We start from the raw sequence: 27840 nt of genomic DNA, 5'->3' as shown, positions 1-27840 counted from the left end.
GAATATCAGAACAGTTATTCAGTCTAGAAAGAGCTCTTGAGCGGGAATATAAAAGTGTGGAAAACCAAACCCATCCTGGTTCCTGTTTAGATTATTTTAGCCATTATATTCTTTTTAATAATATTTGTGCTGTACAGATCCCAGTAGAATCCTTAGAAATCATCTGGGCTTCTTTTAAATATGGATATTTGAATTTGCATCTTGAGGAAAATACTAAAATTAATTTTTATACCACTTTTGGATGTTAGTCTGTCAAAAATGAGTTGTCTAAATCCCATAGTGGGAACATTACTGAAGAGAACTAGGCTAAATCTGGTCCATGTGGCTACAGCTCAGGAATGTGGGTATGTGAGAATGAAACTGGCTGAGGCTACTGACAAATCCAGGTGTTTGAGGGTGACTGATACGTCAAGATATTTTCTTAATTTTTTTGGCAACATGAGCACATACATCTCTATCTCTGACCCTTTCAGTTGCAAGACCACTTCTAACTGTTCCCACAGGGGTCACAGTTTACTTGATACCATCTATTTGGAGAAAACCCTGTTTGTTGCAATGCCATGTGTATCAAACATTCTTTCTGGAGAGTTCTGAAACAGATGGAAAATTTAAACAAAACAGCAGAGGCTATCAGAACTGTGCCTGGTTCCTGAGCTGGAACAGCACACCTGAAGTCCAAATTATTACAAAGTCCCATGTTTTTGGAAGCTGGAGGTATTCAAGGCAGTCCAAATTATGGCTGCTGAATAGTTATAGAACAAAATGACACAATTCTGCAAGGAATGTATTATTCCTTCTAAAAACTTAGGAAATGAAGCCAGGACATCCCTTGTGGCTGAAAATTCACCTCTATGCCACTGCTGTCAGTCCCTGTCTCTCACCTGAGCACCACAAGAAGATCATAGTTTTCTTTTATTTGTCCTTAGCTAACTCCTAAATTTTTGGGGCACTTTTGGGGTATTTGGTTGGTTGGTTGGTTTGGTTTTTTTTTTTGTCCTTGGGTTCTGCCTTGTCAGTTACTAGAAAGAGAACCAGAATGTCAGGGTTTTGTTATTTTTTTCTTGTCTCTTTTAATTCTTTGTGATATACTGGAGAAAAAAAAAATTAAAGATACAATTAAGTCCCTGGACTATGGATTTTGACATGAAATATATGAATGTACATTTGAAGCATGAGCACTGCTCTTCTTTTATAGCCAGTGTGCCTGTGATTTTAAAAGGCTATATATATGCAGGAAGTGAAATTCTGTTCACAGCTAATACCCATATGGCCTCTTTGATATTAAAAGAATATTGGAGTCCTGAATGAGTAGCTGGTCCTTTTGTCACTCCTGAAAAAAAAATCCTCCCACTTACCTTTATCAGAAGCCTCTGGCTTTCAAGGCCAGTATTTCTAATATTTCAATTGTATCAATGTGGATTAATTTCTTTTTTTGGGTTCAGCAAAAGAAAAGGTCATTAATACCAACTGCTCTATGAATATCTTTCTTCTTTGTAAGTAATTCTTCCTTGCCTGCTTGAGAGAGGGCTCCACAGTTTCCTCAAAATGTGAAGAAACTAATGACATATTGAAGGCTTATTATTTTGCATATTGAAAGCTTATTATTTTGCATATCCAAGTCTAGAAAGATGAATGGATGACCTTGTTTTTTTGTCCTGTTCTTTATTTCCATGCTGTTAAATCCATTTAATTATCATATCTCTTTTTCTCTCCGTATAACAAATTGTTTGACCTGCTTTCTTTTCAAGTGTCATCTTATTTCCCTAACGTGACTTGTGATAAATGTTAAATGTTTCTTTCCAGAGACTGGTAAAAGAAAAGATGTGAAGTCTCCAGCAACCTTAAAGGAAAAAGGTAATGTTTTATCATTATGTGGCTGGAAAATAACAAGTCTTCTGCTGGTATCTCACTGCAGTTTTGATATATTTTGAATTACAGGCTGCTGGTGAATAGAGACTAAACCCAGATTCTTCTCATTTAATAGCTCTGATATATTGAAAGGAGCAGTGTCTGACATGATTCAGAAATAATAAAGTCATAACCCTTCTTATTGTGGTGTTCTTTAACTGCTGTCTGAGCTGCACAGCCAATATTGCAGTGGGAGTGCTAGTCTGTTCCGAGTGAATTAGCAACAGGGCTGCTACTGAATGCACATGACAGGCTGAAATGATAGGCTGCACAGGAATGAGTTTGACCTGCAGAAACTTTGCCAACAAATTTAGTGGGAATCATTTTTGGTTTGCTTTCAGATTTATTTTGTGTCTTTTATTGAATTAAATGGAAATTCTAATCCATAACACATCTCTTACATGTTTGGTTGATCTGGTGTTATGCACATTTGTTACAGTACCAATGAGCACAGTGTATGTTACTATTGCTAACTTTCTCCTTTCATTTTTGTGTTTAATTTCTTTTTCAGACTCTTCAAAACAAAAAGAAACTAAGGCTTCAACTAATCCTAAGGAAAAAGGTAACAATCCCAAATTGAATTGAGCCTTAATATAAGTTTCAGTTGAGAAAATAAATATATTGTGCAAGGACTCACAAATTAAATCCTAGTTTCTTTGGTTAGCTCTTCCTAAATATCATTGAATGGCATCCTTTGCTGATGGACACTCTTTCTACCTGGCTGAACAAGTGACAGGTGCATATGAGGCTATACAAGCAAGTTGTATCTGTGGTATTTTATAGACTCTAAAGTCAAAATTAATTTATTTTCTTTTTTCCTCATTTTGTCCCATTCTTTCTTTTTAAATTAGTCTTTTCAGACTGCATTTTACTTCTTCACATATTTAATTGCACTTTTCTCTCTCTTCTTATATTGAAATATCAGCAAATAAAAATCAATTACAATTTAGAGTACATCTCAAATTTTAGGCACTGTAATTATAATTAACCAACTATGTTCAGGTTTATTTATTAATAACAAATAAATTCAAACAAAACTTTATTTTACTTTTATCCTATTTGTATATGGATTAAATGCCACTCTTTCATTATAAAACAGTCACTCAGGTTAAATGTGTAAATAATTTAACATGGATAAAAATATGTAATAACTTGTTGGGTAATAACAGTTATTTAAATCATGGCAATGTAGTAGTCAATCTTAAAATCCTCCAGTCAGTTTTGTAAACTGTTTCAGATAATTGAATAATACTGCTTCCTATCTTTAGAGTTTCCCTAAGGAATACTAGAAAAATTGAGGCAATATTTTCTCTGACAAAGTTATGAAAGGAAACATTTGCATGTTTTTAAGTGCAGCTAATTCACCTGGTATATAAGAGAATAGCAGAAATCATCTATTACTTTGCACAGTTGTATCATTCTGAATCAAAGGCTTAAATGCTACCAGAAAAACAGTGCTACTGAGAGTAGCCCTGTCAAGAAGTACTTGGGGGTGCTGGTGGCTGGACATGAGCCACCAATGTGCTCTTGCAGAGAAGAGAGCCAATTGTATCCTGGGCTGCATCAAAAGCAGGGTGGCTGGTGGGTCACAGGAGGAAATTCCTTCCCTCTGCTCTGCTCTGGTGAGACCCCACCTGCAGTGCTGCATCCAGCCCTGGGGTACCAGCACAAGAAGAACGTGGACCTGCTGGAACAAATCCAGAGGAGGCCATGATTAGAGGGATGGAGCACATCTCCTATGAGGAAAGACTAAGAGAACTGGGAATGTTCAGCCTGGAGAAGAGAAGGCTTTGGTGTGACCTAATTATGGCCTTCCAGTACCTGAAGGGAGTCCTCAAGGAAGATGGAGTGAGGTTATTTACAAGGGTATGTAGTGACAGGACAAGGGTGATGGCTTCAAACTGAGAGTAGGTTTAGATTAGATTAGATGTGGGGAGAAATGTTTTACTGTGATGGTGATGAGTAGGTTGTCCAGAGATGTTGTGGATCCATCACTGGAAGTGCTCAAGGCCAGGTTGGATGGAGCTCTGAGTAATGTGCCTACTCAATGGTGCTGCCATGGGAAGGGGGTTGGAACTAGGATATCTTTAAGGTTCCTTCCAACCCAAACCATTTTATATTTTTATGAAAATGAAATGGGGCTTAAATAGCCTAAAACTCCTTGTAAAAGTTGAAATAGGTGAACCTGAATCGCCAGTTCAAGGTCCAGGGCATTAGGGACACATTATTGTACAAATCCATTTAGTTTAGTTTAGTCAACAGGGAGCAATAACCCTTTACAGAAATTGTTGACAATTGTTGAAAGAGACCATCCAGAGAAGGGGTGCAGTCTTCTTTTCTGGAAGTATTTTAAAAATTATGGATATGGCATCTGAGGACAGGGTTTAATACTAAAAAATGGTGGTGGTGCTAGGCTGACACTTGGACTTGATCTTAAAGGTCTTTTCCAACTTTAATTCTATGATTCTAAGTGTGAGAAGATTTTTGTATATTGATTATTGGTTTAATGGAACTTGGTTTTTTACTTTAAGCTTGAGGCAAGCAAGGTTTACAGTCGTCCAGTTAGGTCCTTGCAAAAATGTCCATAAAACATAGTGAAGTTAATGAACAGTTAAACATTAATTAGACCTTTAAGTATTTGACTCTTGACCTTATCACTGAGTTTCTTCTCATAAGTATTTCTGGTTGGAATTATGTAAGCGATAATGAAAATAAAATCTTATTTACTTCAAAAGATCAAGAATTGTAAAGAAAAAACACATGTCTGTAAAAGCGTTTTAATTGCAATGCTAATGAATTAGCTTCCGTGAAGTGTCAAACACCCACCCAACTATACAAATAATAAGTATTTAAAAAGGACTTAATTAACTCAGTTTGATCAGACAGTGAAACAACTGGTGAAAAACAGCTCCTGTCACATTCCAAAACTGAATTATTTAAAGAAAGGACATGTTTAATTAAACACTGTAGAATTCCACTGACTGCACATGAAGTGGTTTATGCTTGGTATATTTGAAAAGGAAAATTACTACCCAGAAGTGATTAACTCTACTATCTCTCTTTTCTTTATAGTAAAATTAAGTGTTCTTCCTGTAGTAGTTGACAGAACACATGCAAGATTTTTCTTATGGTATAGCAGTAGAAAGTACAATCTATGTTCAGAAGTGAACTTTCATTTCATGAAGATTTTTTCTACATGGCCTAACTTTTTAAACTACAGGTTAAAATACTGCAAGAAACATAAAAATCTGTGTTGTTGTGTTGTTTTATAGTCTTTTAGTTTCCTGCTTGTCAAAACACAAGAATGAAGATTTGAATGTCTAGTGTGAAGTACGCTGAGTTTACTGCCATTTAAAGGCCAGATTAAGATTTTAGGTCCCATTAGAGATTAGGGATTAGGGATTAATGGATTAGGTCTCCATTAGAGACACCTATGATTGTTCAGTTGAAGAAGTGTGGGTGAAATCTGAAGTAGAATTGATTTGTTTTATATTTACAGCGGGACATTTGGATGAGCAATGCCATAATCTAGTGGAGTTTGGTACCACTGTGTTGGCACAGCCTTTACCAGTTTCCCAAGCAAAATGAGCACTACCCACTTCAGTTATTCCTACTGGATTGAATACAACCTTGTATGTCATCTGTGGATGTACTTGATGCCTTTCACAGCTCACTGTGAGAGAACAGATGATATCTCACACCTGAGATAGCATTTCTGTTTGACTAGCTGACTCTATAAAAAAAATATTTGGATTAAGATCTGTTAGATACACGATTAGGCCAACTGCCTCCTAAATCTTGTGTATTTTAGGTCTGCCTAGCGAGCAGGACTACAGGTCCTCCAAGGCCCCTGATGCAGGACTGCAGCAGGAAAGTTGAGCAGGAAAGTTGAGTTTGAGTGAGAGGATCTCAGGTTGCATACTCGTGTACAGCTACACTTTCGTGTCAACAACAGGATACAGTAATTTGCTAGTCATCAAAGATTGTAACACAGCAAATCTTACACAATCTTCATTTGGAGGCAGTTCAGCTCAGTGGCTGCAGGTTTTTAAAAGTTGTTTCTGTCTTTTCTGCTTCACATGACAGCTGTTTCTTAACTCTTGGGATTCAAATAAGTGCAACATTTCCAAAAGCAAATACAACTAACTCAGTGACACTGAATATGCATGACAAGACATTGACATTTTGTCAGAAGAGTGTAACCCCAATGCGTAAAGTGGCTTTAAGCATTCATGTGGGATGCTGTGCATCACTAACCCTCTCTTTCTTAACAATGATATGTCACATGTCACATACATCAGGAAGACAGTTTGAGAAAAACCTCTCTGGGGAAAAGTAGTCCAGAAATTTTGTGGCCATTGCCCTGTAACCAAGTGTGAGCAGGAGGTCACCTTTATGAGCACTTTGTTTTTTTACTCAACTGAGATTACATGAACTGCTTTCTCAGAGGACATCTCAGGTTAAACTAGCCAACCAAAAATGCCTTGAGAAATAGAAGGGTTTTGATTAGCACTTGCTACTTTACAGAAATCTGTAAAATCCTGTGTAAATTGCAGTTACAGAAGTGGCCTCAGTGTAGCCCATTTGTTATGATAAATGCATTTCTGAAATGTGAGAATCAAATTCACACAAGCTCAATGTAGAATTATAGTATAAAATCCTGACTAATAGAGAACTAAAATGTAAGGTAGATATATTTGATATACAAAAATCTCAACATCATCCTGTTCAAATAGCCCATCCATTACAGAACATCATTGCTTCACACTGCTGGTAAGAAATACTTCAAGAAAATACCAGAGCATTAAAAGTCAGACTAAGATAACGACACATATATAACCAAGAATGGGTCATAAGGGCATGTATAAAATTCCCATTTTGAATCATCACTCCTCTGGAAAAATTCTTCAATAGAAAGAAGAAGTTTCATTATAAAACAAGAGAAAAAGAACAAAAGTAACATACATAATGTGAATTAATACCATTTTAGAAAAGGAAGGAGTTAAAATTTTAATTTCCAAAAATTAAATTATATTTCATTTCCAAAATGTAGGTTACATATAAAGATGACATATGTTTTATGGCAAAAGTGTGCAGTTATCCTCATGTATAGCTTGATAGGAAAATACTCATGCTGTATAAGTAACACCTGCATATGTATGTAGAAATATAGTCTCAGTAGTAAAAATAGGTTTTTAAATGAAACTATGTCTACATTCCAATTCTTAGTAACCCTTCCTGTGAAGAATTCTTCCTGATGTCCAACCTGAACCTTCCCTGGTGCAGTTTGAGGCTATGTCCTCTTGTCCTGTTGCTGGTTGCCTGGGAGAAGAGGCCAGCCCCCACCTGGCCAGACCCTCCTTTCAGGAAGGAGCAGTAGGGAACAAAAAAGTCTCTCCTGAGCCTCCTTTTATCCAGGCTAAACATCCCCAGCTCTCTCACCCTCTCCTCATAGAACCTGTGCTCCAGACACTTTACCATCTCCATTGGCCTTCTCTGGACTCACTCCAGTACTTCAGTGTCTGCCTTGAAGTGAGGGACCAAGAAATGAGTCTAACATTTTATTTTTGCATGATTATGCAATAAATCAAAATTCTTGATGTACAATATTATTGTTTCACATATTATTTTAGATCAGAAACATGGTTTCTCTCTGACTGGGACAATGTGCTTGTCAAGACCTGACAGAATCAGGCTTATTCTCTTTTAATGCCATTTTCTCATTGACTCATAGAATAATTTAGATTAGGAAGGGACATCTAGTTCTACTCTCCCTGGCATGGACATAGACACATCAAACAAGACCTAGTTTCTTAAAGCCCAATTCAGCCTGACTTTGAACACTTCCAAGGATGAGTCATCTACAATTTCTCTGGACAACTTATTCCAGAGCCTCTCCATGCTCACAGTAAAAAAATGCTTCCAAATATCTAATCTAAACCTACTCCCTCTCAGTTTGAGGCCCTTTCTCCTTGGGACAAGCTGAGAAAGTTGGGTTTGTTCAGCCTGGAGAAGAGAATGTTTTGGGGAGACCCAAAAGGGACAGACATGGGTTGAAATAAAAACATTTTTCTGGAAACATCAATGCAATAAGACAATGAACAATAACAGCAATTATATTAATAGCAGTGTACAAGAAGAAAAGCAACCAATTTATAAAAGAATTGGAAACCCCAGGCAATAAATGACCTATCCCTCCACCATCTACCCAACCTGGAATCCATCTCTACGTCCCCAGAAAATGATGTGAGGTGGTATAGAATCACCTCTGGGTCCTGGATATGCTCCCTTTTGGCTACTGTAAAAATGAACCCTGTCATAGCAGGATCCAGAGCATGGGGTTAACAATCCACACAGTGAGAATACCGGTAATTCAACTCAGTTTGCACGCTTTCTTTCTAGACAATTTCCTTTTGTATTCTCATTTAGACATTGCTGCTAATAAAAAGAAAAACACTGTAAATTTTTTGTGGATTATCTAGTGAATAAATTTTATCTTAGTAAGTCAGCATCTATGTCTTACAAATTAAGGCAAAAGGGATAGGCAGGTTATGAGGGAGTTCAACTGTAACATCATTCTTGCCCATTAGTGATAAAATGCATGAATATAATTGAATAAGAGGTTATTTCTCCAAATCTGTTCATTAAAATCTGGACCAGAGGAGGAAAAGGGCAGGAAAGGTTTTTCCTGCTACTGGATGAGAATCTTTCTAAATAACAGATGCTCCAGCCCATTGAAAGGCTAAATTCTCCTCTCTGATGCTCACTATACTGGTTCTTTTAACTGTGGTTTCTTAATATGCGTAGGATTTCACTTGACATGGATAAGAGAAATTCTGAACTCAAAAAGACTGAAAGGTGGAGAAAAAATATCTTCTAGGAAGGTCTGAGAGAGAAATATCACTTTATATGGTTCTTAAATATTTTAAAAGAGTGTCTTCTTCTCAAGCTATGAACAGATGGACAATTTATGGTGAGATGGGCAAAGACAATATCAGCTCAGTGAATGCCAGATGCTTTGCTGTAACTGTCTACATGAGGTGGTTTTCACTTCAGCATAACAGCATGCATATGAACAGTTATCACAGAGTACCTGACACATGGGATGATTTAGCATTTGATCTTGTTTCACCACAGCTTACATGTTTATAGGTAAAATAAATATAAGAATTTAGTCAAAACTTCAATCACTTTCAGACAAAACAGTCACTGTGTCAGGACAAACACACTTAAATTACTCCAGGGTTACTAATAATCTATTAGAAATTTGGTGAATTCATAATTAAATTCTGAAAAAAACAAATATCTGGAAAAACACTAAATTCTAGCCTGCATTGTATCTAGAAATTGAATCTGTGTCTTAGTAATAACTGTTTTCATATAATAATAAAGTAATAAGCACAAAATTTATTTAATGGTTTAAATAGACCTTTTAAAGTTTCAGTATAAGAATTAGTGCAGAAGCCAAGTAGCTGCTGCCTAAGACCTACAGTATTAAAGAAAATAAATATCTGGTTAAGAAGCAGAGAGCAATTGATTAATTTTCATCTTGCTGCTTGTTTACAGAATAATTGCTTATGATTCCATGTCTGGACTCATGTTATATTCTTTAATTAACAGGATAACATAGAAATAGCAATGTAATGAAATTTTCAGATGACAAAATCAGTTAAAGAATCCCGGATCAGAAGGAGCTGTGATACATTGAATTTACAAGGTGAACAGCAGCACGATGTCAAAGAAAATTTAGTCAATAAATAGAATGCAATATGTAGTGGAGGGAAAATATTAAAGAATTATTTATCTCTAAATTCACTATTTAAATTCAGGAAAGTACCCAAGTATTGCTGCAGACAAGTCAGTGAAAAACTTCCTTCCATATGCAAATCCTTTAAGAATAATGCAGTAGGAAAAATGCACATAATATTCTAAAGCTATTGCATAAATCAAAGCTGCATCTTGTCTAGAGTGTTGTGTACAAAAACCTTTAAATGATAATGTGGCACTGGAGTGGGCTAGGAAAAACAACAAAATTCTCATACAAAGTGAAATAGGAAAGATTCAAGATTCCCTTTGAGATTAATTAGTATGATCATGATAAGACTGAAAATCACAAATATAAGTCAAGGACTCTTTAAAAATGACACAGAGAAACTGGATATCTTTATGGAAATGTCGTTTTCATAACTAATTATTTCAAATGTAGAAATAAAGTTAAACTTTGTGTTTCAGTATGGAAATCAATTGCTTCTTATAAGAAAGTAAAGGGAGAATTTGTAGAAGTAACTTCTATGACAGTATTTAGACTAAATATATGTTTCTGGCTATTGCTGGGTCATAAAGCTACATAGAAAGGACTGTAGTTGAGAAGAAGCCAGTCTTTTCAGGATTTTTGCTGCTTTCAAGACATCTTCACGGTTTTGGAAAGTTTGTGTTTGCTCAACAGCTCAGAAAAAAGGTTATTTGAAAACACCACTATGTATGAGACTGAAGAACTACTGGTGATCAAGGTTCAAGTTTCTGATAAAAGTCCAAAACAATAGAACAGCCTTAAACTTGAATTATTTTTTTCCTCCTTGAAAATACTTGCCATGTTATCACAGTTTTCTGACATTTCTGCCACTAGAAATTTACCTTTTTTTTCCCACCCTACATAAAGAAAATGTGAACAAGGTCCTCCATGGCTTGCAATGATTTTTTAATCTATTCACATAAGCTAAACTATGACAATGTTAATTTCTGGTTTCTGGGATTGTTGTCCATCTAGGTTTATAATTCCAGAATATGGTATGTGTATTCCTGATAAATGTGTTTTGATTTGTATACTATCTATGTTAACTGAAAAAATATGGTTGCAATTGGATAGGCCTAGAAAAGACAGACTGTAGTTTCAGGCAGCTAATAGAGTCCTCTTTGAATAGCTCTGTGTGTGCAAATTCCTAATTCAAGAACTGCAAGACAAGTCCCACCCAGTACAGAGCAAAACAAGTTGACTCAAGAATTTGTTCTTTCTCCAAATAATCAGGGTGAAAAACACATGGCCAAGAGAATCTCTTATATTGGAGCATCACATTTTCTGGTTCATCATTCTGTTTCATGTCCTTCCCTTCCTAGCTACCATATATTATTCAGTAGGTAATCTGGCCTTTTTTCACCGGCAAACCAAGTTCCCTGAGTAAACTATCCATCTTTTTGCTACTTTTCAGATTCAGACACATTGCTCAGTTCTGAAAGAGAAATGTAAAGGATGGTGTTCTTCTCTTTTTCATTCATTCTTTGTCATTTTACTTTTTGAGTAACAGGATTTGACCAGAGCAGTGCTACTGGCTAGTGGTCAGAATGAGGCCTCCTCTGTCTCATGAGATTTGTTGAGTATTTACAGTACATTCTATCAGAAAGACTGTGGCCATGGTGAAAATTCCAACAGATGTCACAACAGGATATAATAGCATGTATTATGTATAGAAACAATATATTCTATAAAAAAGCAAGGCCTGCCCCTGCCGGGGGAGCAGAAGCACAGTGAGCCACATCCCATAAACTGGCAGCACACAAGTCAGGAGGATCCCAGATGTGCACTGCCCATTCACCCATAAGCCCTTCCCAGAGTCTCCATATTTGGGGTTTCTGTTGATTTGGTTCACTTCAACACACCACAAGTGGCTATATAAGTATGTCTTTCAAAGCCATTGAGGCTCTTATAGCAGTCTCTGGGGGCAAAAACTACTAAATCTGCTGTAACAACAGTTTGTGAAAGGTTCACAGCACAGCTTTGATACACACATTAACTAAAAAAGTGAAATGATTGCAAAGAGGACCAGATCCTGGAAGCCTTGTGCCAGTTTTTCACAATTCTAGTCTGAAACCTTTTTTTTTTTGAGCACATTCTCGAGATGCCTAGAATTTATCTACTTCTCAGTGGAGATTAAGTGGTAGAAAACATTAAAACTCTTTGAAATCAGAATATTTTTGCCACAGACCATTGATAAATAGCATTTTAGTAATTTGAGGTTTAATCAAATTCAATCCTTCTTGATCCATTTTATCCAAATGTACAAATAGTTTGAAGTAAAATGATTTCTCATTTTAAGAACACTGAAGAGACAGAGATCAGCACCCAAACAAAATACAAACATTTGAAACTACTAGGGAGTGTCTAGCCTCCTCTGACCTCATGATCCTTGATTTCTGTCCTTTACTGGGGCATGTTTTCCAATGAAGGGCAGAGTTCTACTTGTTTCATTTCCAGTTCCAGTGTGACATCAGATCCATTCATACTGACAGCCACGTGCTGAAAACCCTTTTTGGGGAAGTCTGGGCTCTGAATCTTAATTCCCCTCTCTTCTTCTGCCTGCAAATGCTAGCCTAAGGCAGAAGCTTACTAGGACCACTTCTAACAGACATTTCAAAATAAAGTGACATATGTAACTACATTTTTAGAAGTTTCAATCCTATAAATGTAGGCTGGGGAATGGGTAGTGCATGGATTTTTGAATGGATTTAAGAATAAGCTTGGCTCATCTCCATCAGAGTTGCAGCAGTCATCTGTAAATGCAGGTAACTCTCGTTTTAGCCACCTCATCCCTTTTAGTAAAATTTTGTTATGATTTCACAGGACTCATTGTAGATATATGCAGGGTCTTATTGGAGTACTATGCTGAGTTATAGGGAACTTTTATTCTGTATCCACAAACTGACTATTGGGCACACAGCACAGCTTCCATTGAGGAACTAATTCCAGGTTTTTAAATTTGGTCTAAACTTTAACGTATCAGTTTTCTTACAGTCTCTTTCCCATTTTCCTTCCCACAAAACTCAGTCTATGGGATTTGGAAGTGGGATTGCTGGATAACCAGGTCTTAAAAATCTTTATACTTGTCAGTGGCTTGGAAACAACTTCAGGCAGTTTTTTACTTCTTACTTAATGCCTATTTTTAATGTTAACATTTTTTGTAGCAAAAAAGCACACATTTCTCTTAAATTGATGATGTCTCATAATCTTTCCCTATACTCCTCTTACCCCTTTGTCCATTTCAATCTATCCTTCTCCTTCATTGTTGATTTTGAAATATTCACTCGGACTCTCCCATTAGCAGTGTCTGGGAGGAAGGATGATCATGACTAAAGTTACACGTGAGAATGTAGAGAGCTGGAATTTGCTCTCATCAATAGCAGAGCTCGGTGTCTGTGAGGAAATTTTCATCATCTGGAAAAGAAATTTATTTTTTTGTGATGTAATATAAGTGTGGTTTGAGATATGTACACAAAGGCTCGTATAGGTGTTTGAATTATTTTTACTGATACTGCTATTATCTTCAATTTTGAGAACACGGTATTTTTGTTTCTATTTCAGCTGCAGTGAAAAAGGAGGGGGAGAAGAAAGGTAAATCAATCTATTCCCTTGACTGAAAGGTCTTTCAGGCTGTGACTGCTGTGAGAAATGTTCCTTTCGTTCAGAGATACAATTGTGATGATATACAGCATTGTGGTGACATACAGCACCTCGTGTGCTACCATCAGCCAACTTTATCTGCTCCTGCTGTGATAACACTCTTGTCATTTCCACTATTGGTAGCTCCTTTTCAAAACAGGCCAATACAGACCGGTATCAGACACTTCATCATTCTGGCTGGGAGGAAAATGAAAGGCCTGTGTTACTACATTAGGATTTGTCAGAGAACAAAACTGGCAGAGCACCATGCATGCTGACCTGGCTGCTTGTTCTTTGCACAAGTTGCTTTTCTAGGCACATTTAATTTCCTCTTTTCAGATATATACGGAGCTTGCATGTAACCTTTGCTGAAGTCATTCTCTGATTTTTTAACAGATTAGTGGAAAACTTTGCCCTAAATCAGAACCTAAAATATTATTTTTATTGGAGGATAAATATAATGTATTTATCAGACCCTAAATATCTATTTATAGCGTTGTATTTTGGAATAAGATTTGCTGAGTTAAAAGTTTTTCTTCCTAATTTTCTGATTTTATTCAAACAGCATAAACAATTAAATATTTGCACTGAGATGGTATCTCTTTTAATCTATTCAACTTTATTGGGTTTATAAACTTATCTTTCTCACTAAACAGAGCAATGGGAACATTTTCAGAACATATCCATATATTTCTTAGGATTATTTGAGATTTATTTTTTATTCAATGAGAAAGAAATAGTTCTTTATTATTGATGGGAGATTTGTTGGGGGGGGTGAGGGGATAAGGAATGTCTTTTGCCATTTGGGAATTCTATGATTCACATAATTGAACAATGGAGCCAACCTTTATTGTCTATACATGAAGACATTTTCAATCCTACTAACTTATTATTTTTTTCTATGATCCCGGTACAAAGCTGTTAACTGAATTGGAAAAAAAATTATAGTCTCAACTCTTTTATCAGCTCATGAGTGAAATCTTGGCTGTGTTGATGTTAGTGGCAAAATTCCCATTCCCTCCACTGAAGCCAAAATTTCACTTCATGTCTTAAACAGAATAATAAAATTCATTTCAATTATCAAAAACAACCATTCTTTATAGGTATCAAGCACGATATTTTGTCCAAAGATTAATTTACAACAACTGAGGCATGAAAGGTAGCACATGAAGCAGGGAGAATCAGAAAACTGGCAGCTACACTTAAAGCCATTGGTTTTCAGATGTCAAAATGTCTGCTGTGTTCAAAAACATGAACTGCTACATCCTTAATAGAAAGAAAAGAATAAGGTAATTGTTAAGGGTGCTACTTTTCTCATCCTTGTCACAGATTATGGGCCCATTCATTTACAGAAGAACACAAAGGGAATTTGTTTTTAATACCTAGTGCACATTTTTCACCAGCTAGGATTTTCTTCCCCCTTAACCATAATCTTCCCCAATAAAACTTACTGAAAAGTGCATTTTTCATGAACAATCTTTGAAGTTAGATCAATTTTTCCATTTCATTTTCTTTTCTATATTTCTTTTTTTCTTAAAAAAAAAAATCCTTTGATTTCTTAGTTAAAAGGATTTTGCAACAAGTACATGTAGGCTACTTTCAAGCACCTGGCTCAGGCTGGATCTCATCCTGCTGGGTAGCACCAACCTATTTCACAGAAACATGGAAGTACGAAGTGAAATTCAGCTTTAGTCATTCTTATGGTATCATCCCTTTATTTACTTCTTTGGATTAAACCTCCTTCTGGTTTTCTGAGATCATAACAAACGTTGTCAGCAAGGAAGGTAGTGATTCTAGTGAAAAAGAATGCTAGAAAAATGAAATCTTTAGGGACTAAGGAAAACTGGTTCAGTGATGTTCCTGCCTTTTGTAGATAGGCAGTAAACTGAAATACTGAAGAGAAGCAATAAGGCCTCTTCCAAAAAATGAACACACCATGCTTTAGGTGCCATGCTTTCTCATGTAGCTTCCCTCTCTCTGCAGGCCCCACATGAAAAATATTACATGTTACTAGCTAACTTCTAATATGATAAGGTTTTATTTATTTCTGCTTATTCTGTTGTCACAAGAAATTTCTCTAGGCTGTATGTGTATTCCTTTGACTGGCAATAAAAAAGGGTAATGTTCACTGGTTTTGCTTAAGGATACAATATTTTTTGCACAGCTGCAAAAATAATAGAAGTAGCCAGGCAGTGCTCTAAATTGACTGGCTCATTATCCAAAATATATTGTGGTAGTAGCATGCACTGTTCAAACAGCACTTTACCATTTCTCATGTGAATCATACAGCACTCAGACACTGTACTCTACATGAAGCTTTCTCCAATTATTTTGTCTTATTCAAAGACACATCCCTCATCTAGAAAAACAAGAATAATGAGCCATACAGAGTGACAAGCCATCATAAAAGAGAAGAAGATGGAATGACGCGTTCCGTTGATGGTACATTCTGTGCATAGCATAAATCAGACTTGAAGGAGCTGGCAAGAGACAGAAAAGAACAAAATTAAGATGGAGAACGATTGCATATTGTGCTGATTTCTCCAAATATGGGTGATACTAACAGGAACCTTGAGGCACAATTAATGCATGAAATTTAGGCATTCACTCTTTCTCTTTCAAAGGTTAGGTCTCTATGACTTTGTGACCAAAGTCCTAGAAAATGGTCGGCTTTACCTTCCAGCATCATGTTATGCCTTCTTTCACCATGTGTGGGATAGAGAAGCTGTCACAGAAATGTGTAAAACTTGTCAGTTCCAAAAGGGCAAGAGGCAGCAAACCTTTGCTTGAGGAAGGCACTTCCTAAATTTCCCAAGAGCAAATCTGACTGCCAGTATACAAAAAAAATTAACTCTTGCTAATAATTCAAAGCACTGTGATCAAGGAGTCAAACAAATTAATATAGACCCAGGTGCTGGTGATGTGATATAAATCTTATTATTTCTAGGGCATCTCCAGAAAACAGTAGACAGAAACATACCATGCTGAAATATTTCAGCATTTTTTCACATTGAATGGCCATTTTTAAACTAAAGTAATATTAAGAATTTATTTTGCTTCTATAAACCAAAAGAGTACTTTTATATTTCAAAAATGTTTTGTAACTACAGAGGGTTACAAAAATCCCTTCTTTGGAATAGAGCCAGATCAAAGAAAACTTCAAGTTTTCCTAGTTCTGCATAAAGCGGAATTTCTTATTTCAATTCATACCTCCCATAACTATTTATTTCTGACTATAGAGGACACTGAGTGAATTGGGGAAGTCAAGCTTAGTGAGTTCCCTCTCCAGTGTCAAGAAGCCTTGATTTGTAAAGATTTTCTACATCTGTGTTTCTGGTGGACCAAACAGGATTCAGCCTGAATGAATGATCCCTGTGGTTGCTCATTCCAGCGAGTACATGTAGGAACATTCTCCTTGTTGAAAGTGCTTTGAGAACCTGAGCTGCCAGGGAGTTGGTTTCTCCAGGCTCCTTAGAGCTAATGAACAAGACAGAGAACAAACACTGTCTTGCTTCTGAGAGCACTTGTAATTCAAGACCTCTGTGAGTCTCATCTGCTCTGTAGACTGCCTACAGTCAGATGTTAGGAGGACTTGTAAGTGAGGTGCAGGCTCTTGTTGCCTGTCAACAGCAACACTCCCATTCTGATTTTCAGCATTAACACTCTGACACCTAGCTCTTAAATTCATTCACTAGTTTCAGAAAGCAAAATGGAAATCACATTCATGTGACAAGTTTCATCAAAATCAATTGACAGGAGAATACATGGGATCACATTTAGACATTTTCTCAATAAATGCAGCCTGGTGTAAAAAATGTATATAACCTGAGTGCAGCTAAAATCAAACAAAAGGACAAAATGGGAAAGACATGTATATTCAAGCTCCAAACTACATCTTTTTTTCAATTCAGTAAAGAACAATTTTCTTCTAGTACTCTTTGTATCTTATTTTCCTGTATGACTTGGAAAATGCTGCTCTGCATACAGAATGTGTAATAAACTGGCTAAGGCACAACAGCATCTTTTTTCTATATATATAAAAATCAAGATGCTTTACAAACTGAAAACAAACAAACAAACAAACAAAGCAAGGGGATTTCAGAACTGCTTAGTTTTGTAATTGACCATAAAGATTGGAAGTCAGCCATCTTAATCATAAAGCAAATGGTCATGGTAGAATTTCATTTCTGCTCTGCTGCAGATGCCACTGGTTCAAGATGAGCCACTGCTTCATTATTCCATTTTCCAACAAGTGTCACAGGATAAGAAAGTAGATTATCTGATTCTATAACTGCAAAGTGTATTACACAGCATCTTAATAGATCTTTTAGTCCTAAACAAAGGGATTAAAAAAAGCCAAACCTTTATAAATGCTTTTAAAACCATTTTCTTAAAATAGAGTCAAAAATTCTGTATTATATACGGGAAAATAGTAAATACAGCCATATGCTAGTATGCTGTTGAAACTAGCAGTGCTACTTTTACTAGTATTTTAACCAGTTTAAGGCAGGCATCTCTCTCAAAGGCAACAAGGACCGAAGCAACCACAAGATGGAGCCCAAAGGATCTTCCAGACTGTAGTTAATATAGTCATCCTGCATCAGATTATGAGTTAAATAAAGTGATTTCACTGAAGAACACTTTACAGGAATCTTGAACTACAGACAAGATGTTTTTCAATATAAATCCACTCCTGACTAAAGATATTTTCAATTTTAATACATGGCTACCCATGCACTGGTGATCTTTGATTTCCCATGCTAAATTAACAAGTCCCCAGCATTTTCAAGGAATATTGATGAACAGATAATTTATATTAAATAAAGAAAATTATATGAAAAGACTATATCAGGTAAATGAAATTTTCTTGACCTCTGTTTTCCTTGTCTCAACTACGTTAAGGGTATAAATAGTTTATGTCCATTTTACAGGGTTATGTGAGACTTAATGATCTTTACAACCTCTGTTTAGTGATGGACAGAACTTTGCATGTTGCAGATATTTCAGTGACATAAGACATGACCCATTAGAAATAAATTAGAAATAAAATGAACGTCTCAAGCTCATGACTTCTCACCGAATTCATAAATTTTAAACATATTTTTAGATACTCAGATTAATGTAATCATTAAGCAACTTTACCTCATGCAAATTTAGATGTCTAAAGTTAGGCATCTACATTGAAACCGTTCACCCTAGTCTCACTTTAGGGCTGATGGAAAGAAATAAACATCTGCAAAGAGTGTTTCATCTGTCTTGTATCTGTGTCAGAATGTAATTACTTGTCTCTCTGGAGATATTTATATTTCTCACTCAATTATAACAGGGAACATAGTTTAGGTTTAGTAACAAGAACAGAAAACAAACATCAATGAATACTGGTATTGTTTATTACTCATTAACAGCTTTCCCTCTCTTTTAAGAATCTGATATTGAAAGAGAAGTGAGAAAAAGAAACAAGTAATTTGTAGATCTTAATAACTGATTGAATATCCACTCCCACTGTACTTAGATGGAGGTTCCATTGCAAATATTTAATCTAGACATTTTAGCAGTAAGGTGAAAGCTCTATGTTTATCTACCTAACAACTCAGTGTACTCATAGTTAAAGCACATAAAACTGATGATGCTACCTTGCACCCACGTTTTTTCAAAAAATGTCAATACTTTTATTCTTATCAGGATTTAACCAAAATCTTATTGGTTACAACTTTGTAATCTATTCAAGGTAAAATTGAGATTACACTCTTTTAAGTCTTACATAGCAACAAACCTGCAAAATGATTCATATTGATGGACCTGCCATAGCATTTCAATTGCAGTTATGATTAAAATTTATGTTAATTGTTCTTACTTGTGTTCAAGTACAACAGTAATTTATTCAGCCCCTGCTACCAAAAACTGGAGTCAGTTAAACTACTGTTTTAATAATTATGAAACAGCTGTGATTTCTGAAAAAAGAGTGCTCTGTGTAATTGGTGGCCTGTGTTGTTACTGGAAGTCAGGTATAACACATATATATTGGCATCATGTCAGAAAACAGTCACACCTGTCAGTCAGCATAATATGCTTGAACACCTGCATATCCACATAACACATGTTTAATTGGCTAAAAATTTCCCCATGGGACAAACTATTACTTTATTGAGCTGCACAAAGATGTGTGCAAATGAATGCTCAGAGCTATTCTATTCAGATGCAATTCCAGAATGAATAGTTCTTCTAGTGTCAATCTACCCTTCTTTTTCTTATCTCTGCAGACATCATTTGCCGAAATGTGCTTTTACAAAGTCATAATTAAAGCAAAAGCAGTGATCAGCAGCATTTCATAAGGAACAAAGATGATTCAGTATGTTATGCCTCTAGAAGTTAGTCATTAGCCCTTTGCTTTAATCACCATGTTAATTTGAGTGGCACACTGGGAAAAGTCCATTTTTTCAAAAGCTAATTAATTTTTGTTGTTCTCCTCCCCTTATATCAACGAATCTCTCCTCCAAAATTCTTCTCTTCTAGATTTCCACAGTCATCTTATTATTTTCTAAATTATTATTATTTCACATTTATTTAATAACATATATAAATATCTTTTTGGCCATTATTGTACTTTTGAAAATTCAGCCATAGGTAAGAAGAACCTCAACCAAGTCCCTTTTCAAAGTATGTGCATGGAATCTGGACCCAGGCGATTAGTTTGCCAGCTTTCACCAATAACAGGCCTTATGACTGAAGATTCAATTATAACAAATATTAACATCAGTAAGAGGTGCTTCTTTTGGGGTCCATTTTTTTATATAGAGTGGTGAACGTTTTTTGAATAAACTAACATCTATATTCTGAGAAATCATTCTAACATCCTATAAACTTCAGTCTGTCTGATTTCACTCAGTTGCCCTTTGTGAGTCAATAATTCGTGTTGCCATAAAGACAGCCCAAGCTCCACTGTGTTTTGCCTCAGCTATATGCAAATGTAAAACTGATATTTTTTGAAGTGAAAGCTTGTTAGCATACTCTCCCTCATTTGTATGTTCCCATCCCACAGTTTCAGGGAACAGCACATGAAAACGTCAGAAGCTGAGGATGATATTGAGAGGAAGCTCTACAGGTCTTTCACCACACGTGCCTAAAGATGAAATGCATTAATGCAGCAGATGTACCTCATCTACATTTGACTGAAATTTTATTCTTTCCAGCTCTGTCGATGGAAGATTTGTTCTCCTGGGATTTTAGGACTTATAGTACTTTAAAGAGACTAGTTTTCAGTGCTATCATGCAAGATTGCTGTTTCAATAACTTACATTTCCCAGAGCATTTATATTGTTTAAGCGACAAACTGGGAAACAGAAAGATTGGGATCATTACTGGTGATTCCTAAAGGCATGCATCTCAGATTGAAGTTGAAACAACTCCTCTTATTAAAAGCAATTTTAAAATCTTGTAAATGTCTGTACTTCTTTGCTACTTCTATTATATTTGCATTATGATAAAGTTTCTCCCTTCCCTCCTCTCTTCTACTTTTTGGTTTTCCCTGTTATATAAAGTACTCTTGAACTGTCAGTTAAAAATAAGCCTTAAAAAACAAGTTGTTCTAGACAACATCAACAAAATCCTCCAAAACCAAGAGTCAGCTCATTTTTCAATATGCAGCCCTGAGGTATAAAACAAACCAAACAGCAAGGACACAAACATGACAACTCTAGGAAAGCAGACAGATATCTTGGGCTAGGCTGCTCTGGTAATGAAAATAAAGCAGAAAGAACTGTGAGAGCAGCCTGACAGCTTTTTTTGGTGGAAAGTGGCAATAGGAAAATCAGTTTGTTGCAAGTGAATACCCTACAAACTCTAATATCAGTGGTTAAATAATAATGATAATGGAAAACCATGGCATTTTAGGAGGTTTTGTCTTAATCATTTATTCTATTACCGTCCCTCAGCCACTACTGATAGAGTGATCCAAGGTAGTCTGTGGAGATGCACAGACTCAGAGGAGCATTCCTAGACCAGGAGCAGGAGTAAGAAGATCAAGGTCTCTATTTCCCTATAAATTTTCCAGGCAGCCTTAATCACTTAGCATTTCATACTTGACATGTTAATGTGGTATAATACTTCCTTAATGTTCAGAAACCTGGACAAATATCCTGGAGAATACTAGGTTTAAAGCAAGCCAGAAATGTAAATGGATGTTGTAGGGGATTAAGAGATCCTGTGAGGACAAGACTCGTACAGCATGAGCTGTATTTTAATCCTATACCAACTTCCCCTATGTATGCCACCACCACACACGTCTTGCTTTCTTTACTTTGACTCAGCCATGGGGTAACTCTTGGTCATACTCCATCAAGGCAATTTTTTAATGTAGAGCAGAGGTGAGGATGAGCACAAGCCATTCTCTTTCCAGGAATCCTGCTGCAGCTAATCTGGTTTTTGAGTCACTTTCTAAGACATATGCTCAGTAGACTGGCTTTGCAACACAGTCTGCCAGCTGCTCATCTAGCCAGAAGAACTTGAGTAAGACACAGGCAGATATGACAGCTCAGGTCTGCCGACCTAAAAAACTTATAAAAACATTTGACTTCTCCTTTGAATGAGAAAGAGTACAAACAATAGCTTCAGAAATGTAGGGAACTGCTCATTTACAGAGTGGTAAATCCCAATAATCCCCTTTTTTTCTGAATTTATTATCTGAGACATGTAAGAAATATATTTTATTCTGTTTGACTTCTTTATAATACAGTTGCTTCACAGTTTGAAAAACCTTGAACTTTCTAGACCAAAACTGTCTTATTTAAATTGCTCACAATGATGTTGTCTCTTTTGCCCTTGAAACGTAAATTTGGAAGGACTAATGTCCACTAATTTGTCTAAAGGAAAATAGTTAGTTTGCTTGTTGTTCAGGGACAATGAACTCACATTAAATAGGGAAATCAAATTTTACCTTTGTCATGATGCATAAACTGGAAGGTACACATTGCAAATTTTGATAATTCCATTAGAAGAGTCCTGTTGATCTTGATCTCTCTCTTGGCCTGTAATGTTGTGACAGATTAACATTATGTGTGTGTTGTGTATTCATGCAATGTCCAGTCCAAAATATGGTAAAGAATCTCTGTGTTCTCTCTAATGGGAAATAAACCAGGCTCTCTGTCTAATGGAAAGTAAATTTCTTATTTATAACACACCTGTAACTATCTGATTGGAAAGAATTTTTCCCAGCTACAACATGTATTATTATTCTGTTTTTCTTAACTAAAACAAGTACTTCTGGCATTGCTTTTATTTCCTGCACAACATATTCTTTTCTCACAGAATATGCACACTCAGAAATGTATTTGCTGCCTGAAAGTTAAAACTGTTATCCAGATGAAAAAACAGACATGTTATAATCAAAACCCACATTCTTCTTTTAGCCTTTCTGAACCCATAACAAAATCTAATTTACAAAAATAATCCATATATAATTAATAACCTTGCGGCCTTCAGAATAGCAGGCAAGTTAAAAAAAAATTAAAATGAAAAACAGCAAGATATCTATGAAGCCTGTTTTCCAAGTTTAATTTAGAATGGCAGAAGACATTTCAAATTTTTGCTGAGAGTAGAACCAGATAATTTCATTAATACAGTTCTTATGTAGCTTCAAATACTTCATCAAAAATCCAACTGTTTTCATGTGATTCAAACCTGACCTTGTTCCTCCTCTTGTACAGCTTAAGTGTTAAACAAATGAAGATAAAACACTTACTTAAGACTGACTTTTCTAACACTGTGAACAATAAGTACTTTTCTACCCAGTAGGTAGTCCTGTTAGCTGATGATATCAGAACAACTATTTTAAATGAGACCAAGAGCTGATTTAGCCCAACACCTTCTGGCTATCAGAGGCCAAAACAAAAAATGCTTGTTTGCACTTTCAGTGCAAGATACTACATGAAGTGTGTGAGATTTCCAGAGCTGCCAAACACAGCCTTTAACATCTCACCCTTTAGGCTAAATAACATACATCATTAAACATTTGGCAAAGTCTGACCCGGACTTCTGTCTTGCCGTTTTCACTAAGTAGAATAAAAAACAAGGTACTCATGTTATAGATAATTGTCACACTGTAAACATTAATCTAATGGTCTTGGGATTTCATTTTTTAACTTTCTGCTTAGCCTGTAAGTCATTTGAGTTGCATTTTTTAATGAGATAATGACACAGAAGAAGGATAATATTAATATTGAATGGACTGAAATCACAGTTAACAAAATATAAAGGCTTATTTTTAAGGCCCAAAAACCATTTCAAAATTTCACCTTGGTATTTCATTTTGGTTCTTTTTATAGAAAAAAATATAGATATGTTTTAGAATAACCAACACTGTAGAGACTTTTAATTTTAGAATATCTTCATTGTTTCATCAAAATATCTGGTTGAAATATCTCTGAGTGTTATGCCAGAAATAAGAAAGCTGGACTTTCAGGCAAAGCACAGATAGCAGTAATCTCACTGTTCAATCTGTCTTGATGCTGACATTATACAAGTTTGTCTAAAGAATGCCTCCACAGAAAAGATGGAAAAGGACAACAGAGATACTTTCACAAATTTCAGGGACCTGACTTTAGCTGAGTCCATATTGTTTTAAACATTCTCTGTGGCTGATATTTACCAAAGGGAAATTTTCCAAAGGGAAATAACAGTACTGGCTTCACTGGAAAGTTGAGTAATTTTTTTTTTTTTTTAATTTTTTTTTTTTAGGCAGATCTTAGAAAAGGATGCTATTACAAAAGTTTGCTTGTAAAATTTATTAAGCAGTGTTAGTAGAGATTCTTTAAATTAACACTGTTCATATGTGGCCTAGTTCTGATTATTTTGGTTGATTACAGAAAGTTATATGACACAATATTCTGTATTAGTTATATAAGTTATTATAATAGCCCCTGGTATAATGTTCAGATTTGATTTAAATATTTGCTGTGAAATTCCTTTTTGCTAATTGAAATTTGTATTTCCTGATCATATCTCACTTTATCTTTTGACACAATTATAAATTAATTTCCTCTACAAATTTCTGAAGTATTTCATTGATACTCAATAGCAATAGAATTTTCCTCAGCCTATGATGCCTAGGGAACTACTTTTTGGTTGGTTTGGGGTGTTAAATGAGCCTAAATTTACAAAAAGGTTTTCTTAACACACACAAAAATAACAAATGTGGCTTTGTCATAGGACATTTTTTCCCTTGGACTTCTTATTTCTGATTCCTCAATTTGGAGCAAGCATATACATTTACTTTTTTATCCTTAGTCTTTATTGCCCACAAAAATTTTCTGTGTTTTTGTTTTGGTTTTTTTTTCATTTTGTCCTGTATACTATCTCCAGTTGCTCCTTAAATGCACAACAACAACTTGGGTTAGAGACTAAATATAAAATGGGAGCAGATTTTACACTGCAGGGAAAACAAGTGAAACAGAAACCCACATGCACAGCAGTTTTTGTCCCAAGTGGGAGCTGGGGAGCTCAGTGAATCACATCCTGGGAGCCCACAGCAGCAGTTTTATTGCTTGTGCTGCTGGGGCTGCAAAGGCAGCTCATCCCCTGCCCTGCCACATCTCTCTGTGGGATTACTCTCTCACACACACAGAAGAGATGCAAGTGGTAGAGCCTTTTTTCACTTGAAAACAACAGCTGCGTAGCAAAAGTCAAGAAGAAAAATCCAGCTGGAGGGCTAGGCCTTGACATTTCACTTCCTCCTGTAGAACGAATAATGACATTGGGTACAGCTGCCAAGCTCTCTCTCTACCTGAGGAATGTTGTCTTAACACCCATGGAAAGTATCCACTTGGTTTGCAGTTTTATTTCATCTGGGATTTTTTTCAAGAAAAATAAAGAAAATGGCACAAAGTTCAGAAGTTGCAATTAAATCCTTTTGTTCAGAAGAAGCCTAATGAAGTTAATGATTAATATTTTCAAATATCTTTCTGCTTCTTGGAGTGTCACTGAATCCATCTGAATTTCATTGGCCTCATAGAGCAGGTGCAATTGTCAGGGTCTCTCATCCTTAGACTTCCTTAGGTGCTGTTTCGTCACTCAAGCTAAAATTATTCTTCTGTCTTTGTGCAGTAGAGACCTTCTGGTCTGAATTTGCCCTGTCTCTTAGTGGGCACTGAGTAATTTCCCTTGGTTTGGTATATGGTCAGCATTTAGTGAGGGTGACAGCCCTCAGAAGAGGTGCAGAGCATTGCAGGGGTGTTTGTATCAAATTTTGGCTAAATGAGGAATTTAGGGTACCTGTGTTCCTTACCTAATTGTCCTATTCATGCATACCTACACTGGTGGACAGTGTAGGTAAGACAATGTAACTGCTGCACACTTCAGTACAGATTTCACTGAAATTGTATGTGTCTAAATCATTAAGAAATGAACTAAATTCTGCATCACAGCTACAAAAATATTAAAATACACCTTTTTTGTTTATTTCTAGCTACCTCAGAGAACCCTCATGAACACAGTAAGTACCAAGGCAAAGTAGAATATTGTTATTTTAACTTTCAGAAGGAAGGTATTTCCTTATCTTTACAAAGTTTTAGCAGCTTAAGGTGGGATTCATCAACACAAACTCACACAACATTCTAACTTATGAAACCAGTTTTCAATGACTGTCTCTGTAAGGCAGGACCAAGGGTGTTCCACAGGTTCCAGTTTGCATGGAAATAATTTCCAAGTTCGGCTGAGACCCACATGTGTCTTTTGTCTCTGTGGCAGCTTCACACTGGGAAACAATCAAGGGGCCACAGATGGGGAAGGTTCTATGCAATTCTCTGTCCAGGCCTCTGGTTCAAGTTTTAGAGATTTATTTCTTGGTCTGCTGCAACGCTCACCTGATGCACAGCTTAGACATCAGAGCTACCACTGCGAATTAAACATATTTCTGAAATTCTCCTGAAATATTTTCTGTCCCATAATGTTGGGATTTGAATAGCACAATGTTTTTAAATAGCACAAAATTGCATACACATTATATTATAATACAGACTAATATGCATCATTGCTAGTGCTTCACATTATATTTAAGGGATCCCCGTACTAGCTGACATGAAAAAAAATTAGCTCTAGTCCAGCCAAATCCAGGACACAGAGAAACATGGAAATATTTTTCTTTATGCAGGATACTGAACATTTATTTGTCATTCTGAAAGAGAAAACCCCACTTCTGTTGTAATAAAAGCTGCCATAATTTCTATATTAAACATCAAGGAGAAATTTTCTATACAGAAGATTAGTGATAGCAATCACAATTAATATTTGAAGGAATTAACAATTTTAGAAATTCTATTATCTTTCTAAAAATACACAGAAAAGAATTAAGCCACATTAAAAAGTTAAAATAGACTTTTCATTATTTTAATTTTATAGGGAAGATAGTTAAATACTGTTTTTTGAGAGATATAGTTATCAAAAACTTCTTCTCTAGTCTAGTGGGAGTATGTAATACAAAGAAATCTCTTAGAATATAATGAAAATATTTTATTTTTAAAATTTTACAGAAAATAAAAAGCTTTCTAATATAGGCGTTCTTATTTTCAGAGCACGAACGTGTTAAACGTGAAAAAACTGTCTCTCAGACTAAGCCAGGTAGGTTTGGTAAAGTAACCTCCACTTACACCCAGATCTATTTAATAAGGATATGTGAGGTCTGCAAAACTTGGAGACTTCCTTGAGCTAGGCACAGGTGTTTTGCTTTGTGCCATTGCTTTTTTTTCCAGTGTCTTGGAGAGGAACAAAATGAGGGTAAAATTTAACTAAAAGGATTCAGCTGTCACAGTTTTTGACTGTTCTTGTGACTTTTCTCACTGGTGTAGTAAAAAGCATTAGCAAAACCCATTTCCCAGAGTGTGAGGAAGGAGTGCTTTACTGCCCTGCACTACATCAAAGAGGTGTACTGGGAATTAACCCTTCTCAACCTTTTCAGTAAATTGGTTATTACATTAAGTGAGTGTGGTCCCCCCCAAAAGGTGAAGCTGCAATCTCACTGAGTACACACTCAGCAGTCGAGTCAGCCTCCACTTCCAGGAACTCAAAAGTAACAGGAGCTGAAGAATAGCAACCCTAGCCCTGGACTGAGAGTGCACTTGGGTAAACTAAGCATTTACTGGCTGCAGTGAGCAGGAAAAAGGATCCCCATTTCAAACTAAGGCTCTGTCCTAATCATGTTTTTTGAGGAGGAAGGCACTCAAGGATCCATAGCTGGGTCTGATGTGAATTAACAAGACTAAGAGGGTAACATCACAGAAAACTCAGCTATTGATGCTCAGCTTACATCACTCCTAAGTGGTTTTACAGTCCCCACTCCAGAGGCAGTGGGGACTGGAAAGCAAGTATCCACATCCCATTGACCTTTGCTGGCAGTGCTGCTATTTGAACTTCACATTGAATTGAAGTGCTCAAGAATAAGTGATTAAATAAACCATTTAAACCTTAAGTGTTCAAGGATAAGCAAGCAGACTTTTTTTTTTCATTTCTTTTTC

General features: G+C 36.0%; 1 protein-coding gene across 32 annotated transcripts in view; it reads left to right on the top strand.

Annotated features, from left to right (window-relative positions):
* TRDN (triadin) overlaps window positions 1-27840 on the top strand; it is a 232834-nt gene that overhangs the window by 167578 nt on the left and 37416 nt on the right. For all 32 annotated transcript variants that reach the window (XM_086876943.1, XM_086876924.1, XM_086876942.1 and 29 more), the window contains 5 exons: window positions 1804-1854; window positions 2420-2470; window positions 13262-13291; window positions 25797-25823; window positions 26900-26947. In XM_086876943.1, the coding sequence (XP_086733069.1) occupies window positions 1804-1854; window positions 2420-2470; window positions 13262-13291; window positions 25797-25823; window positions 26900-26947 (207 nt within the window). The remainder of the gene's footprint in view (window positions 1-1803; window positions 1855-2419; window positions 2471-13261; window positions 13292-25796; window positions 25824-26899; window positions 26948-27840) is intronic.

Source organism: Cyanistes caeruleus, chromosome 2 (genome assembly GCF_971803275.1).
Source record: "Cyanistes caeruleus chromosome 2, bCyaCae1.hap1.1, whole genome shotgun sequence".
In the NCBI taxonomy this organism is placed as follows: domain Eukaryota; kingdom Metazoa; phylum Chordata; class Aves; order Passeriformes; family Paridae; genus Cyanistes; species Cyanistes caeruleus.
The sequence above is the reverse complement of the archived record's forward strand: the minus strand, read 5'-3'. Positions and strand labels throughout refer to the sequence as shown.